The sequence below is a fragment of the Pteropus vampyrus genome, unplaced genomic scaffold, assembly GCF_000151845.1.
Source record: "Pteropus vampyrus isolate Shadow unplaced genomic scaffold, Pvam_2.0 Scaffold68, whole genome shotgun sequence".
In the NCBI taxonomy this organism is placed as follows: Eukaryota; Metazoa; Chordata; class Mammalia; order Chiroptera; family Pteropodidae; genus Pteropus; species Pteropus vampyrus.
The window spans coordinates 3,715,985-3,735,008 of NW_011888849.1; the positions used below are offsets into that span (position 1 = coordinate 3,715,985).

Genomic DNA, 19,024 nt, shown 5'->3' on the forward strand with positions numbered 1-19,024 from the left:
TCTTCCTGTCCCTGCTCCAATGTTACTTAATTCCACAAAGACCATCCCAGCACTCTCTCTCTCCCTTGCGCTGCTTTTTCCTCCACTTCTTGCCATTTGGTATATTCTGTGTTCACTAGTTTATTCGATGACTGGTCATTTCCCTGTACTAGAATACAAGTTCGGGGCCGGGCGGCGGGGGGTGGCGGCGGGGGTGGAGGGCAGGAGCTTTGGTTGTTCTTTACAATGCTTGGCGTATAGAAGGAACACAATAAATACTTGTTGAGTGAATGAATTCTTTGGAAAGGATGATAAAACCGATTCATCCTCACACACTTTGCAAAGATAAGGGCACATCACTTAGTACACTGACAGGCTACAGGAAGAGATCTGTCTTCTTCAGTCCTGTCTTCACTCTGGCCAAGACTGAGCATGGAAACAGAAGGCAGCCCATCTATTTTCTTTCATAAGTGTATATGCCACCTGGTCAGGCTGTTTGGCAGATACAGTCACGGGCAGCACAACGGTGTTTTGGTCAACGAAGGACTGCATATATTGGAGCTGAAAAATTTGTGTTGCCTAGCGACATTGTAGCTGTGGTAACGTCATAGTGCAACACATTATTTATATGTTTGTGGTGATGCTAGTATAAACAAACCTACTGTGCTGCCAATATAGAAAAGTATAGCACATACAATTATGTACAGTACATAATACTTGATAATGATAATAAATGACCATGCTATTGGTTTATATATTTACTATATGTTTTATCATTATTTTAGAGTGTACCCTTTCTACTTCTAAACAAAATAAGTTTTGCTATAAAACAGTATGCCATATTATGCCGGCAGCACCCTCATACATCTCGTATTTACCCTGTCCCTTTATCGCATCATTTCTCTTGGCTTGATTTACTCCTGTGTTTTGTATAGTAACATGCTATACAGGCTTATAGCCTGGGAGCAATAGGCTCTACCATCTGGGTTTGTGAAAGTACACTCTATAATGTTCAAACAGTGAAATCTCCTAATGGCACGGGTCCCTGTCTAAGTGGCTCCTGATTGTACTTCAGACTTGTTGAACGTAGCTGAGTCTGCTACGGCTAAGCATCACCTAAGCTCCTTTGGGACACGCCAGATGAGCATCTGAATGGGTCTCCTCTTTGGAGGGGGCACCCACCCTTGTTTGTCTTTGTGTCACTGTCACAAGGTGGAATGTGTTTATTTAACACTGGGCGAAGGGAGTAACCAAGCATCCTCCATACGTTAAGGGGAGCAACTGCTTACTCTCCAGAGGATAGGTTAAGGAATGGTGGGAGGTTGTATGAAAGAGAGTGAGTGCTGAATGACTGAGACGTAGCCTTGCCACGAAATGAGAGTTGAGCCCCAATCCGCAGTTCCATGGTGAACCTCATATGGCTTAAGGTGGTGTCACTGGATCTCTGTGAGGAGCCTACTCCAGTGATCCGGGTCAGGGGTTTATACTGACCCACCAGTGCTAAGAGGCGCCTGAAAAATCCCCACAAGGGGTGCAGCCAGAGACGGGCGAAGCAAGTGATGTCCCCTCCAGAGTTTCCCTGACCCTATTCCCCAACCCTCCATGTGGCGTGATTGTTGTCTGTCGTGGGAGGCGTGGGGGGTACACAGAGAAAGCCATAATGGTCAAGAACTTTGAGAAAAGAGGTAAAATGGCCCTTTTGACATAGGGGCCCTCTGTCAAGTTATTTTCTTGAAATTTTAAGGTCTGTTTTCTTCCTCTACTAGGGAATTCCTTAAGGTAGATATGGGAGGAGGTTCCTCTAAGCCAATAGTCTTAAATTGTATGTTGAAAAATTTTAAGAAAGGCTTCCCAGAAGATTATGGGGTCACACTGACCCTGGGAAAGCTCTTTGTGAGCTTGAATGGCCTGCCTTCAGGGTAGGATGGCCCTCGGAAGGGACCCTAGACCTCCCCACTGTGAGAGCTGTGTACTGGGTAGTGACAAGGACCCCTAGACGTCCATGCCAGTTTCCATACATAGACTCATGGTTGCAAATTGCCACTATAGTGCCCCCTTTGGTCCAGATCTGCGTGAATAGGCAGGGACAGAGTAAGGTACTTGTGGTCCTACCAACTTGGGAAAGAACAAAGAGGAGCCAGCAAAAACAATCCACCAAGGAGACCCCGAGGAAGAACCTATCTTCCCACCGCTGCACATCCCAGCAGCTCTGCCAATCCCCACACAGCCACTCTACCCACAATTGCCAGACAGTCCTCCACCATCAGTGCCTTTGCCTTCCCGACCCACCCCAGAGCCCTGGCCCGGCACCATGTCCTCCGCCAGGTTCAAGTTCAACTCCTCAGACCGCTCCGCCTGGTATATGGGGCCGGTGTCTCACCAGGAGGCGCAGACCTGGCTCCTGGGCCAGTGCCATGGCTTGTTCCCAGTCCGCGACTCCTCCACCTGCCCCGGGGATTATGTGCTGTCCGTGCCTGAGAACTCGCGGGTCTCCCACTACATCATCCACTTGCTGTCCTACCGCCATTTTAAGATTGGGGACCAGGAGTTTGACCATTTACCGGCCCTGCCCGGAGTTCTACCAGATTCACTGCCTGGACATCACCACCCTGATCGAGCCTGCACCCAGGTATCCAAGCCCATCAATGAGATCTGTATCAGCACCCAACCTACTTACAGCAGAAGAAAATCTGGAATATGTACAGATTCTCTATGATTTCCCTGGAAATGATGCTGAAGACCTGCCCTTTAAAATGGGAGAGATCCTGGTGATAATAGAGAAGCCTGAAGAACAGGGTGTGGAGTGCCCGGAACAAGGACGGCCGGATTGGGATGATTCTTGTCCCTTATGTTGAAAAGCTTGTGAGATCCTCACCACATGGAAAACATGAAAAGTCCAAATTAGCCACTCTACAGTTGACACACAACAGTCTTCTTCAAGAATACAGTAATGCACTGAAAATAGTTGAAGAACTAAAAAGAAAAGAGTCAGAAAAAGTAGATAAAGTAGTGCTGCAGGAACTACATGAGAAGCTGGAACTGGCAGAGAAGGGGCTGACTTCCAGGCAGCCTCAAGTGGACGAGATGAAGCAGACTATCACCAAGCAGGAGGAGGACCTGGAGACCATAACAGTCCTTGGGGCACAAATGGAGGTTTACTGTTCAGATTTTCATGCTGAAAGACCAAGAGAAAAGATTCACGAAGAAAATGAGCAACTGGCATTGCAGCTGGCAATTTTGCTGAGAGACAGTAATGCTTTTGAAGATGGAGACAGGCAGTCCTTGATGGAAATGCAGAGCCTTCATGGGGCGAGAACCAGTGACCCTGACTAACAGGCTTACCTTGTTCAAAGAGGAGCTGAGGGTAGTAACAACAGAATATGCCAGTTCACTCTTGCTCCAAATGTGGAGAACTCCTGCCCGACATAGATACTTTACAGATTCACATCGTGGACTGCATCATTTAAGTTTCACCTCCCCAAAATGCCTGTAAATGTCAGAGCTTTTTCCTCCAAGAGTTGTACTTTTGTGTTATTTGTTTTCACTCAAATATTTTGGCTCACTATGTATGTTTCAGGAGAAAAAAAAATCGGTATGATCCATGTAAGACATTTTTTTGTGGATTTCCATAAGCTCAACAGTAAGAAAACCCAATGAGCAAGAGATAATAGGTACCTCACCAAAGAAAACATACAGATGGCAAATAAGCATAGGAAAAGATGCTCAACATCATATTTCATTAGGGAATTGTATTAAAATGAGATACCACAACACACTTATTAAACAGCTAAAATGCAAAGCAATAATAACACCAAATGCTGATGAGGATGTGGAAGAACAAGAACTCTCATTTATTGCTGGTAGAAATGCAAAATAGACTTTGGAAGACAGGCAGTTTCTTGCAAAACCTGCTCATGCATATGCTCAACCTCAAACCACAGCTCCTCTACCAGCAGTTTGGCGAAGTGAATGGGCACAAAGAGCTTTTCCCCTTTGCGCACGTCAAAATTATCGACTCTCAGAACCCAGATGAAAATGAGTGATGGCTGTTGCCCTGTTTCCTGCTGCTTTGCACTGCCTGTCGGAAAGCATTCTGTCTCAGACAGGTTACACTGCATTGCCGACGTCCAGCTTTCTGCAGACTGGCAGTCTCCTAAACATTTGGAATGCACACGGTGGCTGCCTTGGCATTTGTATCATAGTCGTATTGTCAAAGAGTAGCCGATTTTAGAATTCTTTTGGCTCATAAACTGGAAATACTGATGGAAGCACACAAGTGGAGAGAAGTTGACAAGGAAAGGATCTTCCTTCTCATCACTGCCCCTATTTATTGTACTTGTGACTGATTTTGTCATATCAGAAAAAGCACGAGGCTCAGATCTCATCCAGGGGTGCAAACAATTGGAACTATGCCATTCGAAGACCTAGAAGTGGACTTTACTGAGGTCAAGCCCAGCTGGGGCCACAGATATCTGCTTGTGTTAGTTTGCACCTACTCTGGATGAGTCGAAGCTTTTCCTATGCACACTGAACGGGCACGGGACATAGCCAGGGCCTTATTAAGAGAGATCGTTCCAAGATATGGGCTACCCCTTTCTATAGGATCAGACAATGGACCTGCCTTTGTGTCCGAGATAGTTCAGACCTTGTCCAAAGCTCTAGGAATCAAATGGAAGCTCCACACGGCCTACAGGCCACAGAGTTCAGAGAAAGTTGAGCGCATGAACCGGACCCTCAAAACCATGCTAGCTAAGCTTTGTCAGGAAACCCAGTTACCTTGGATTGATTTGCTGCCTTTGGCTCTACTCTGAACGCGATGCACTCCAATGCCTTCAGGCTACTCCCCTTTCAAAATCCTTTATGGGAGACCTCCCCCCCGGTGATAGGGAAGTTAAAAGGAGACCCTCGATTAATGGCTGACCTAGAAATGTCCCAACACCTTCAGGCCTTAGGGAAAATCCTCCATCGCATCGCTCAGGAAACTTTAGAAAGAGCCCCTATCCCTTTAGAGAATTGGGTCCACTCTCTTCAGCCAGGAGATGAAGTATGGGTTAAAAATTGGAAGAAGGAGCCACTCCAGCCAAGCTGGGCAGTCCCTCGCACTGTTATATTAGCAACTCCCACTGATATTAAAGTTGCAGGTATCACCCTGTGGATCTACCACACCTGGGTAAAGAGAGCAGCATCTCTGGAAAAACAGGAGACTTGGGCTGCAGAGCCTCTTCCTGATCAGCCGCTCCGAATCATGCTCCAGAGGCAGCAGAAATCCACCTGAGATCTTCAGCCCTGCTCTGGCCACCCTGGAAGCTGGCCAGTCTGCATGGCAGAAGCCTGAGGATCAACCATCCAGACTGTCCAGATGTTCACCACAGTCGGCTGAAACCGGCGGCTCCTACAGAAACCCCTTCATGGAAGGTGCAGATGGATCCCACCGACCCTTGTAAGTTGACACTGAGGAAGACAACATGCCCTGCTCCAGCCACCAGCTGGAAGCTGGCTGGTCCACGCACGGTCGAAGCCTGAGGAATCTTGTCATGGGGCTCCTTATAATTGGATTCTAGGGAGGGAGGGAAATTAGGGCAGAAAACTGTGAACTGTGTATCCATGTCACCAAGGAAGGTCAAAGAATTTTCACTACTTTACTTTTCTATAGCTACTATGAATGCCAGGGAACTCAGAAAGGGACCTGTACCTAAAACCAGACTCAGGACTCAGTATGTGACCCAGGAAATAACCAACCTTATGTATGTTTGAACCCAAATGACCCTCCCACTGAAAGAGTTTTTGAAATAAGGGTAGCTTTAGGAGACTGGGGAGGATGGACAGATGGACCTGCGTTGGCCCAGACTAGAGTAAAAGGAAACTCCAGTCAGATGATCCTAAAGTTTGATGCTTGTGCTTCTGCGAGTCAAGGCCAATTGGAGGAAGGGAAATCCTGTGGCTCTCTCAGCTGGAAAAGAAGCTACAGGACAGAAAAAAAGTATATATATCCTCACAGCTTCACATGTGAAAGAAGCTGTGCCTATTGGTCATGTGTCCTATGGGCTACTAGGAAAAAGACGCCACCACCACCACCAAGAAAGAGATGTATTTTAAAAAGGGGGTAGCTCTATCAAACTGCACCACACGTAAGTGCAATCCATTAGAACCAATCATAATCAACTCCTGAATCCCCGTGGGAAGTCCGGGGAAATACTAACACTTGGCATTGACGGGACAGGACTATATTTCTATGTTCAAATTCATATCAGAGGTTAAGTACTAGACCATCCAGCTTGAGTCTTTCAGGTTTATAAGTCCTTCTACAAGGAAGTAACTGAACCCACTCCCCATCACCACAATCAACTAAAACTTATTTCTCAAAATGGCTGAAGGAATAGCTCACTCCGTGAATGCCACTTCCTGCTATGTATGTGGGGGAACTCTGATGGGGGATAGATGGCCATGGGAAGCTACAGAACTAGTTCCCACCAAGACAATGCCAAATATAATGGCCCCACGCACCTCTGATGAGATTTTAAAGCATACTGTTAGAGGACAGTACTGCCTGGCTAGGGGTGGAGGAAATCTCCCAGTCAGTTAGAAACTTAATTTGGCTTGGCCTACGGTATTATAATGCCACCTCCAAACAAAGCGTGTGGTGGGGAAACAGGACAGAGAGAAATCTATTGGCCAGATTCCCAGAGCTAACTGGAGCCTGGCAGGACCCAGGCAGGGTCTGAGACTGGATAGCCAGCCGCACATGGGCTTTACTGGATTTGTGGAAACAAGGCCACATCTGTCTTCCCAGAAATTGGGAAGGGAGCTGTGTAATTGGCATGATAAGGCCATCCTTCTTCCTCTTACCTCTGAAAATAGGGGAACTACTTGGTTACCCAGCCCCACAACTCTTACAGCAGGTAAAAAGAGAACTCCAAATAGGGGACTGGAAGAATGATGAGTGGCCCCCAGAGTGGATAATCGAATACTCTTGGCCTGCCACTTGGGCAGAAGATGGATCTTGGGGATACCATACCCCCATTTACATGTTAAACTGGATTATCCGACTGCAGGCAGTCTTAGAAATCATTACTAACGAGACTGGGAGAGCCCTGATCTTCCTTGCACATCAACGGACTCAGATGAGAAATACCATCTACCAAAACAGGTTAGCACTAGACTATCTATTAGCAGCAGAAGGTGGCATGTGTGGAAAATTCAATCTTACCGACTGTTGCCTACAGATAGATGACCAGGGCCAGGCAGTTGAGAATCTTGTCGAAAAAAATGACAAAGCTGGCACATTTGCCCGTGCAAGTATGGCACAGATGAAACCCCAGTAGCCTTTTTGGGGGATGGTTCTCTACCTTTGGAGGCTTTAAGCCCTTAGTTGGAATAGTACTCCTCCTCCTCGGGGCCTGCCTCCTTCTCCTTTGCCTGTTGCCTCTTGTTCAGTCGATTACCTCCCTCATAGAGGCTATAGAGGCTGGCTATAGTAGAGAGAAAGACTGCAGCAAAGATCCTTATGCTGTGGAATTACCAGCCCCTGGCCCAGGGAGATCAAGAGGTTGATGCCTTCCCTATAAGAATTTAGATGGGCATCAAAAGGGGGGAATGAAGAGAAATTTTCACTCAAAAGGCTAATCAGCTCTCTTTCTGCTTCTGTAAATATGCTTGCTGCATGGGCTATATTCGAAATTGACTAAAGACTCACTTTCCCTTTGCTTGTTCTAAGCAACAAATGTAACTGTTTGTACCCCCTAGCAACTCCTGTGCTTTGTAGCACTTTGTAACTGCGGTAGCCCTTATAATGCAGTGTAACTACCTGCAACCATAGCAACTCCCTCCGCTTTGTAGCAGCCTGAGTTCAAATTACCCAATCAGGCCACGCCAAGAAGGTCTATATAAGGAACATTGCAACAGAGCCCCGGGCCCAGATCTTCAGAGCACTAGCTTCTCTGGGTCTGCTGGCGTAATAAACCTGAGTTCTCCAACTTTCCAAATGCTACTTGGTTTCTCGCCAGTCTGATTTTGGATCTTTTCCACAATAGTATAAATGCTTGGTGTGTAGTAAACAATAAATATTAGCTATTATTTTCTTAGATTTTTAAAAAATTTAAGTTAGATTTTATATCTTTCTTTATTGGTTCAGTTTTGTATTGCTGGTTGCTAGATTTTGTATGTGTGTATGTATCCATGGAAAATGATCATCAACCCCAACCTGTGGACCAGCAATAATACCACTCCTGAGGATCATGAATTAAACTTTTGAGGATATAAAGTGGCCACTCATTCCTCAGCTTTCCCATAGCCAATTCATTTCCCTTACCTTTTTCCCTCTCTACCTAGGAAAATGGTTTTTTTGTCTCATAGGAGCATGAAAGGACACTTTGAGACTACCCAGCTATTAATGAAAGAGTCAACATTTTTTTAGTTCTTTGTAGATGCCAAGCCTGTGTAAGCATCTTACATGTATTATTATCTTGTAATTTTCACAACAACACAACAACACTAAGTGGGTATTATTATCCCCATTTTACAGGTGAGAGAACTGAGGCTTGAGAAGTTAAGTAACTCGCACTACATCCCTCGATTAAATAAATATTAGAGCCAGAATTCAAAACCAGGTTTGCCTAACTCCAAAGTCAAGGCCTAGGAAAAAGGAGTTGGACTTTGCGGGCTAATGAGATTGTCCCCAGCTCCTAGGCTCAACGTGCCCCCCTTGGGACCTCATGTCCTATCAAGGAAGTGTAAGATTCTTGCAGCTTGGAGAACCTGTGTAAGGTTCCCTGAGAGAGAGCCCCTATTTCAGTGGTATGCTGTATTTGTTTCCTGTGGCTGCTCGAACTAATTACCATAAACTTAGTGTCTTAAAATAAGAGAAATTTATTTAGTTGTAGTGCTGGAGGCCAGGAGACTGAAATTAAGGTCTTGGCAGGACCACACTTCTTCAGAGGCTCTTGAGCAGATTCCAGTCCTTCCTTGCCTCTTTCAGCTTCTGGTGGCTGTTAGCATTCCATGGCCTGTGATGTAGCGCTCCAGTCTCTGCCTTCATATTCACATGGCCTTCTCCTCTGGTTCTATCAAATTTTTTCTGTATGTCTCAAGGAAATTTGATATTGGAATCCCAACAGGTAATCCAGGATGTTTTCTTCATCTCAACATCCTTAACTTAAAGACTCTTTTTCCAAATAAAGTAACACAGGTTCTAAAAATTAGGACATGGACATTATCTTTCAGGGGACACCATTCAACTCACTACACATGCTAGTAGGATTACTTTTCCCACAGCCAGGCAAGCTCCCATCCTTGAGCACTCACTGTAGGCAGTCAGGACTTTTGATGTCTGTCAAGGCTACTTTTCCAGTGGAGTGACTCATTAACAATAGATTTCACAACTTGGTGTTTCAAGGGTGTTTCCATATTTTTAATGTCAAGGATGCATTTTAAGTCCAGATAAAAGCCTCTGGAGCCTTGAGTGATGTGGCAGCCTCTCTCACAAGGTCTGATTCTCTTTCAGATTGCTAACCTGCAGCTCAATAAACTGGACGAACTGGACTGTCTGATTCAGGGCCTGCTCTACGTTGACTCCGTTGGCTTTAATGGCAAGCCGGAATGTTACTATTTTGAAAATCCCACAAATCCTGAATTGTGTCAAAAAAAGCCGTACTGCCTTGATAACCCATACCCCATGCTGCTGGTAAACATGGGCTCAGGTGTCAGCATCCTAGCAGTCTACTCCAAGGACAACTATAAAAGAGTTACAGGGACCAGGTAACTTGGTTTTTATTGGAAAACTTTTTCATACCTAAACTCAGGCCTCTTCCTTGAAGACCAGTTTTTAAAAAGGTTATTTATATTGAATACATTTTTGAAAGAAGGCTCTTACCCTCAGTTAAACAAAAAGGATTTACTGGATATGTTATGAGGGTGATTTATATAAAGATTGACAACACAGCCCTTGCCATGCCAGAAATTGGTCAGGTTGAGGGAAGAAGGGTCACATACATCAGAAGTTTTCCTCAAAGGCAGTACATATTAAGTGCTAAATGAATGGCTGGGACAATAAGCACAGGAGAATGCAGGTGGAAGGATGCTTAGCATGGTCAGAGAGGACTTCAGAAGAAACCATCTTTTGGAACCACCTTGGTGCCTAGCACAGGATGAATTGCTTGAAATAATACATCATTCCAAGCAGTAAACCAAACTGGGTTAATAACTAATGCTTGTTACCCTTGGATAAATGCTCTAGCTGAGAACTAGGATAGTTGACACACCACACAGGGAATTTTGGAAAGCAATGGACAGGAAAACAGTCCTACTACCAGGACTGTTTTTAGTGCACACACATCCCAAGGGCAGATGGGACAGCTTCCTGTTACTGGGGGTTCAATCTGGGGTCAGAAATCTTTGAGAAAACCTAGTGTGAATAAAATCGAACGGGTATTTTTTTACTTCTAAGAGAATGATTTGGTATGAACTGTTTCTCCAACCTGCTGGATCTCAGAGCCCATTTTTGGAGGGACGCATTAAGGAACAAGTGTCATGTGGAGTGTGCTTTGGGACATGACATTGAAACCATTGTTTTTGATAGATGAAGATGTCATGTAACTTCCCTGGGCCTCAGTATCCTTATTTGTGCCATGAAGGGAGTTTTTTCTTAGATCGTTTCTACAGACTTTGCCAGTACTGAAATTCTGCAGTACTAGTCACCCATTAGGATGAGAGCATTGCTTTTCTCTATTTCCATGACTTGTGATAGGTCTGTATAAATCAGTGGTTCACCACTGGTGAAAGTAAGATTTATCCCACCAGGGGATCTTGGCAGTGTTTGAAGACATTTTTTAATTGTCACACTGGAGGTGGGATGCTACTGGCATCTAGTAGCTACAGGTTAGGGATACTGCTAAATATCCTACAATACAGCCCTCCACAAGAAAAAGGTATGGAGCCCCAAAAGCCAGTAGTTCTGATATTGAGAAACCCTGGCTTACACACACACACACACACACACACACACACACACACACACTTCTGACTAAATCCTGCTTGTGTCCAGAGTATAGGTTTTGGTGTGTAAGTTCATTGCCACTAGGCATACATTTTCTCACTTAGAACGCAGAACTAAGCCTCCTTGCCCACACAAGAATCACAGGTGATCCCATGGCCTCATTAGGACTGTTAGTGTATTAGAGACAAATGAATATTTCAACTGAGCTGGTTTTACCTTAGTGATCTCCTAATAAAGGTACAACTTTTAAGAAACTACAGACTTCCTCCCAGAAGGAGTAATCGAATTGTTAAAGCTAACCCCAAGATAAAATAAGCTAAACATTTTCTGCAATTAGATATTTATAATTTTGTTGATTGACACTTAAATTCATGAATTACATCACAGGTGACCTTCTCAAACTCAGAAGTTCCAGGGATTTGGGTCATCTTGAATAGCTAGCTGCTAATAATAAGCTAATTGTGGTGTTTGGCTTCTATTCCATGTGTAAATAAGGCCTGTTAATTTTAGTTATTGTTAAATGCCCATTAATGACCAGTGGTTTGCAATCATCAACAGATCCTGTCTGGATGTCCAAGCTTAGCAACAAGTTCTCTTTAACCAGTAGTTTTGGAAATGTGCTACAGGAAACTGAACGTTTAATAGAGAGTTCTTTCAGGGGCTGCCACAGGTAGGGGAGTGTAACGAAACATCAGTTCTGGGCCCCAGATCCTCTTTGTCTAACCAGAGTTGTTCTACTAAAGTTTTCTTTTGATCTCAGTTAAAAACCACTGATAAAATGGTCATGGTCAGCAGTGAACATCAGTGTGTGGAACACACACTGGGAATTACTCGTCTCAGCAAATGGCTTAAGCTTAAAGTTTTGCTGCTTCTCTTGTGAACTGATAGCTGTAACTCCGGGCTTTTGTTATGGTATTATACTCTATTTTCTTATTAAGCATTTTTGTTTTTAGAAAGCCACATCATTACAGATATCAGTTTTCCTTTTAACATGATTTCAAATGGTTTGTTTCAGTGTTATGTGTAATTTTATTGCCTTCTGTATTACGTAGAGACATTTTTTTTCTCTTGACTCTAATTTTGTTGGTTAATGCAAAATAACAGGACTTTACAGCTGACATTGTTAGAATGCGTATTCTATTAAAAGAGGAATGTAAAGAATTTTGAAATTTCATTGGGAGTTGCAGTATAGCTCATCTCATTGTTTTGGAATCTGTTTTAAGGGCACAAGCACTCAATAATTGAAGGTTTCTTCTACTTCTCCCTAAAATCCCTCACTACAAGGCTGTTTTTTATTTGTTTGTTTGTTTTGTTTTTAAATAGAAAACAATGATATTCAAAGGCTGTTTCTAGCATTATGTTTTTGTGTCTGATTTGCTGAGGTTCTTACCATCTGCCGGAACAGATAGATGTATCTGATTAGAAGCAAGAGAATCACTGGATTAAATAATAGTTAGCAGGCTGGGGATATTTAAATAAAGCGCTTTTCTGCGACTGTGCATTCTTTCCTCCTGTCTGCAGTGTTCCAGCTGCGCAAGTGCATGCTCGCTTTCCCCATTCAACTTCAGTGCTTTGTCTGGAGTCACCTGTCATTTTCCAGACATACAAAGCCCTTGCCCTTTTTCACTCATACCAATACATCAATTGATGAGTTGCCTTCTTTCTAAGTCAGCCAGTGTCTTCAGTTGTTTATGTTTGGAGTAGGTTGTTGAAAGCCTTGAATACCAATACCTGATATTTAAAGAAAGAGTATTAGTGTTGATGAAAGATAAAGCTAGAATTATGAGCAAAGACTTTTTAAAACTACACAGAGAGAAAACAAGACACATCCAGGTGACTTGCAAACCAAAAAGTAATCCCGTTAAAACACAGTCGCTTTGTAGGGTAAACTGAAACTGATAACATAGCATGACCCGCCATGTTAAATGTAAATAAAGATAAACTCTCCTAGAGGAAATCCAAAATTTGCATTGTGACTGAGTTGTCAAGGCAATAATGTCCATGGAGCTCTTTATGTCCTCATGGTACTATGGCTACAGTTTGGATAGCTGCAACTGGTGGTTGGTATCTAGCTATGTGATTTTCCACAGCAACCCTAAATGTCAATCAAGTACGTATTTTTGTAAGAATCACTACTTAAGAAATATTACATACAGTTTCGCTGTAGATACGATTTAAAGAACTATGTGCCTATCTACAGTCTGGTGCCTTCTTGTTAGTGGTTATGGACAGTAAATATATTTACCCTAAATTTTCTTTTTTTAAAAAAAAATATTTAAGTTAAAAATAACCTTAATCTCTACTTGAATTTTCTTTTAGAATTAGAAGCCAGTACTGAAATACATAGGGGCTTCCTAGAGCTAACGCTCTTGGAGCTTCAGAACAAATTGATGTGAGCAGTTTATTCTTCTACATTTAGTCTTCTGAGTGATAAATAAAGACTAAAACCCATGGTCATGTCAGTGCTCCTTGTCCTGACAGAAGTTCACTGTGATAGCTTTACTCTGAACCTGCTTTGCTTTCCTTCAGGCAACTTTGATATTAAAACACAATTGAGTTCATTCTCAACTACCATAATTAGTTTCCAATTTTGTCTAAAAAGACTCTTTTAAGAGAATTCCAACTCCCCCCCCCCCCCCCCCCGCCCCAAACAATGGAAAGCTTTTAAAACAGTTTGAGCCTTATAACCTTTCGTGACCCTTGTTACTATTTTTGACTTGGTGGTAAGTAAAATATTAATAACCTTTTCTAGAGTCCAGTAGAAAAAAAAGTAGTATGAGACCAATCAGTGGTTTCCTTTCAGAAACTGCCGAGTAAGTTAAATGATATTATTTCTGCTACAGAAGTGAGGTCAGGTGAAAGCTACGGCTTTGGAGCTGGCTATTCCTGGGTAAGTCCCAGGTCAGTTTTGTCATCCACAGAGTTTGGCCCCATAAATGTGAACTATGCACCATAATTTTTTCTAAGTATTTATATTGCAGATACATATATATATTTTTTTAAAAATATATACCAGTTATTACTTTGCTTATTTGCTGCTTTCAGACCACACGACTAGGAGAGATCATGATTTAGCCCCATTTTATAGTTGGGAAGACCAAATGAGGCACTTAGGTTAGTGGCTAGTTGAAGGTCTCACAACAGAAATCAGTGAGAGTCTCATTCTGGTTTTGTTTTTAAATTCATGGGCAAGTTTTTCTTGGTGTTTCTTTTTAGTCTCTGCCCTCATTTTTATCCAATCTACCCTCAAGCTCTTTTGCACCCTTAATATCTTACTTCAAGTGCCCCTTTGTTTTTTCTTCCATCTTTATTAACCCAGATTAGTGGTCTTGATGTAGTTGGGGACTTGGATGGGCATATCTTTAAGTAAAATTTAAAAATAAACCTTATTGTTCCTTCAGTCTTGGAGGTGGAACATTCCTAGGCCTATGTTGCTTGCTGACTGGTTGTGAGACCTTTGAAGAAGCTCTGGAAATGGCAGCTAAAGGCGACAGCACCAATGTTGATAAGCTGGTGAAGGACATTTACGGAGGAGACTATGAACGATTTGGCCTTCAAGGATCTGCTGTAGCATCAAGGTAGACACTAAGTAGCTAGGAGCAGTAGTGATTAAACACAAGGCAGCATCTCCACCCTGGCTATTCATATAGTCAGTTTTACAAATTTTAACCCACCAGCCTGGTGCAAGTATCTGTGGGATCTGAGCTCAGACTTGGTCTCCTGCCCTTTGTGAAGCACTGAGATGTTTAGCTCTTGATGCTTGTGCTTAAAATAGAGCAACTTTGAAAAGAGTTTCTGGAAAACTTGCAACAGTTTCCCCTGTTTCATTCTTGTTCAGACATCTAGAGGAATATAAAAACCTTTCCCCCCCCCATTAATAGCCATGCTATTGTGTCCCTATTAAGTAAAGGGCAGCCAACCATTCATATCATAATCCTGTCTGCTTATAACCATGGCAGTGGAATCAGGTCATTTGAGTTTGAAGTTATTCATACAGCTTTCCACAGTACCTTGATGGAAGTATGGGGTCTGCCTGAGGATGATTTTGAACACTCTCGCTAATATTTCCAACATAGCTTTGGCAACATGATGAGTAAGGAAAAGCGAGAATCCATCAGCAAGGAGGACCTCGCCCGAGCCACACTGGTCACCATCACCAACAACATCGGCTCCATTGCTCGGATGTGTGCGTTGAATGAGGTGAGGCCTTAACCCAGGGAAAGCCACGCGTCATTTAGTAGTGCAATAACTATTGACTTTAGTAGTGCAATAACTATTGACTCACCTTTAGTAGTGCAATAACTATTGACTCTTACACAGCTTCAGCTTCTTGAGAAACCTGCGCTTCATTATAGTCACACTTCATAGAATGTGAGGGCTGTGCGTTGGGGGAGGAGGAAGAATATATGTATTGTTTTAAGTAGGCACTGGATGATAAATAAAACCATCCAGCCATAGAAGAAACATGGTCGAATTACAATTCATGCCATCACCTCTCTGACCATCATTATTACCACGTGCCTCCTGAAGTGTGAGGAAAAGCTCTTTGCATCCTTGCAAATATTTTCAGAGGAAACGTTTCACTTGCAGTATTTGATATTCTCTTTGCTTTCAGCTTCTTTACAGTGTTGCCTTGTGGCATGGAGTTCAAGCAGCATTGTACAGGGCTATCAAAGCACAGAGAGCTCACTACAGCTGAGGCCAGCCAGAGCCCCAGGCACAAGAAAGGGTGGAGCCAGTGACAGACAAAGCTTCGGTAACATGTTTTGAAATATTGCAAAATTCCTTTGGGAAATAAAAAAGGAACCCTTTTCTGAAATACAAGATGTGTAAAGTAGAACAGCTGTCACTGAGCTGTGTTAGGAAGACAAGAAAGAGGAGTTAGACATGGAACAGGTAATAGTAGGAGAAGTGTTAAAGAATCATAGTAGCATTGGTAATAGTTTTTAAAAATAAAATTTTTATTAGAAATATGACAGAGCTCAAATCATAAGTGTGCAGCCTGGTGAATTTTCACATACACCTGAATAGCCACCACTCAGATCAAGAACTAGAACATTATAGGTACTGAAAAATCCCCTCCTAATGTTAAACAGAGTATGAGGCAGTCTTTATGATAGGTGGGTGTCAGCCCTGCCTTTGAGCTCCGGGATTGTAAGAGACACTCTCACAATATTGCATAGAATATGTCACTGGCCTATTGGTTAGGGTCATACTTTTTATGAGGGCCCATTTCAGATAGAGTTTAAATGCAAGAATGTATTACAGAGACATGCCTTTTCAAAGTCCACTTCGGTTATAGGACTCACTGTAACAGAGAATTTGTTTTTTGATATTAATTTTAAAGAGAATTTGTTTTTTGATATTAATTTTAAAGCTTGTTTGGCTACTTTTTCCAAGTAGCCAAACAAGCTTTAAAACTTAAGCCTTGTGTGTGTACTTGGCTATACTCATAGACCTCAAAATTCAGTTTGATGGGAACAGAGCAATAGGACTTTCCCCTGCTTTCCACAGAGTTTGAGTGAGCCAGCAGGTCTTTTTACAGATATTGTAATTTGTATCATATTTAAGTGAAGCTGAGCCTTTTTTTAATCTGTTAATAGCCATTAGTATTTCCCCTTGTATGTGTATAAACTATATATTAATACTGTTCACTCATTTTTCTCTTGGGTTTTTCTTACTGATTTGTAGGTAACTAATCCATTTTATACGTACTGAAAATATTTTTGGTTTATTGCTTTTCATTTGAATTTATTCATGGTGATGTTTTTCCCTGAATAAATATTTTATTTCTTTTGAAGTGAATATTATCAGCCTTTTTAATGGATTCTGAGTATTAGACCTTTCTATTTCAACATTTTTAAAAAGAATTCTCTCATGTTTTCCTCTAGTCTTTGTCTATTTCTTTTTTTTATTCTTTTCTCTTTTATTTTCACATTTATATCTTTGACCTACCTGGAATTTATTTGAAATAAGGAGTGTCCATCACCTTTTAATACCACTTGTATTCCTTCTGCCTTTCTAGCAGAGTAATGCAGGACTGGGGCTTTGAGCAAGTCCTTGAACTCCTTTGTTTTGGGGGAAATGACAAAACACCTACATTTAATTAAGTTTCTTTTTAATCTGAGTTTCTTACTTTGAGTGTTCCTTGCCACCTCTTAGTCTGGGTGGTTTTTGACTACGGTCATTTGTAGAAACTTATTAATACCACCTCTCACCCCTCTGCCCATGGAAATTTTTCACAATGGTTAATGGGTTCATGAACATGCAGTTAAAAGGTAAGACAATTAAAAGCTGATATTCTCAGACTCTGTTACTCTTGATAGACTGAACAGAAAATAATGCCACTTTCCAAGACTCTCTTCTCTCTGATATGAATGACCGTAACAACTGGCTCCGTGAGTCAGTGAGTGGTGAGCAGCCTCTGCATGATAGACAGGGCTGAGCTCAGTGTTAAGTGTGTATTCAGAATGCAAATCTGTATCCATTAGAACGAAAAGATAAGTGTATTTTTCATTACTGTATTTTAACCCACATGTTGAACAAACAGGATATTCCACCATATAGTCTTAAGGTAGAGACTAAGTATTGTTTCTTTTCGTATTCCCAGTATTCGGTACAGAGCAAACCAAGTAAACATATTTGATGAATAACCCATATCATGGCCATTTCATTTATGAATTGGTTAGAATAATATTTTATAGTTGAGAGTTTGGGTGGGGGGCGGTTCGAAGAAATGCACGAGCAAATTTAGCTGAACTTGAACTCCAGTTACAATTTTTTTTTAGGCAAGGCAACCCTTGGTTGACCTCACAGATTGCAAGGACTTTGTCAACTTACAATCCCTTCTTTTTTCTTTTTTCTTTTTTACACCTACAGCACCTGGTCTTCCTAGGTGGTCTTCCATCCAAGTACTAACCAGGCCTGACCCTGCTTAGCTTCCGAGATCAGATGGGATCAAGCTTGTTCAGGGTGGGATGGCCGTAGACTCCAGTTACAATTTTATGGATAAGTGTTGGGGGCAGAATTTCATATGAGACCTAAGGCAACCGAATATACCTGCAAATAAGCCCAATGTCAGTCTCTGCCTTGTTCAACCTAAATCTCACCCTCTTGTTCTTATGGAATGCACTTTGAAGTTTCTTCAACTTCATCTTGGAAATACTGAAATAATTCCACTTAAAAATTTTATTCTGCAAGGTCCTGGGAGTACAGTGATGTACGGAACATTGGGTCTTTGCTAAATGCTATTTTTATACCATGGTTCAATTTTTTTTCTTTCTTTCCCAGAATATTGACAGAGTTGTGTTTGCTGGGAATTTTCTCAGAATCAATATGGTCTCCATGAAGCTGCTAGCATATGCCATGGATTTTTGGTCCAAAGGACAGCTAAAAGCTCTGTTTCTGGAACATGAGGTAGGTTGACCTTGCGTGGACTTATTGTTTTATGTGGAAGTTTTTTGGGTTGTCTAACATATGTTAGCATTTATGCAAAGGATAAGGAAAAACAATATATAAAATGGAAGCTCTCTTATCCAACAATCGGGACTGGTAGTTGGTTAGTCAAAAAAAAGAAAATCAGTTAAAATGCATAGTCATTTAAAAATATCTTCCTTCACATATGTAGTGACAGAAAGAAATCTAACAATGAGTGGTGAGCACACAATAAATGTATAAATACCTTACTGTTAAATTGTATGCCTGAAACTTACTGGATTAACCACTGTCACCGTAATAAAAAAAATTTAGAAAAATAAAAATAATTTAACCATTTTATTTTCACATAAATGTATAAATGTTCATTCACTCACCAATTTTTTTATGTCAGACCAAGGCTTGTTTTTGAGCATGTATTCTACTAATTAGAACTCTGCAGTTACAATTCAATGACAACAACAACAAAAAAACAAATGATCCAATCAAAATTGGGCAGAGGACCTGAACAGATACTTCTCTTTAGAGGACATACAAATGGCCAACAAATATATGAAGAGATGCTCAACATCGCTAGCTATTAGGGAAACATAAATCAAAACCACAATGAGATACCATCTC

General features: G+C 41.9%; 1 protein-coding gene and 2 pseudogenes across 2 annotated transcripts in view; 2 read left to right on the plus strand and 1 right to left on the minus strand.

Annotated features, from left to right (window-relative positions):
- Positions 1 to 19,024, plus strand: part of PANK1 (pantothenate kinase 1) — a 51,753-nt gene that overhangs the window by 27,875 nt on the left and 4,854 nt on the right. For both annotated transcript variants that reach the window (XM_011361594.2, XM_011361596.2), the window contains exons 3-6: positions 9,479 to 9,732; positions 14,371 to 14,547; positions 15,046 to 15,169; positions 18,260 to 18,385. In XM_011361594.2, coding sequence (XP_011359896.1) covers positions 9,479 to 9,732; positions 14,371 to 14,547; positions 15,046 to 15,169; positions 18,260 to 18,385 — 681 coding nt within the window. The remainder of the gene's footprint in view (positions 1 to 9,478; positions 9,733 to 14,370; positions 14,548 to 15,045; positions 15,170 to 18,259; positions 18,386 to 19,024) is intronic.
- Positions 1,850 to 6,188, plus strand: LOC111740785 (annotated as a pseudogene).
- Positions 17,840 to 17,958, minus strand: LOC111740815 (annotated as a pseudogene).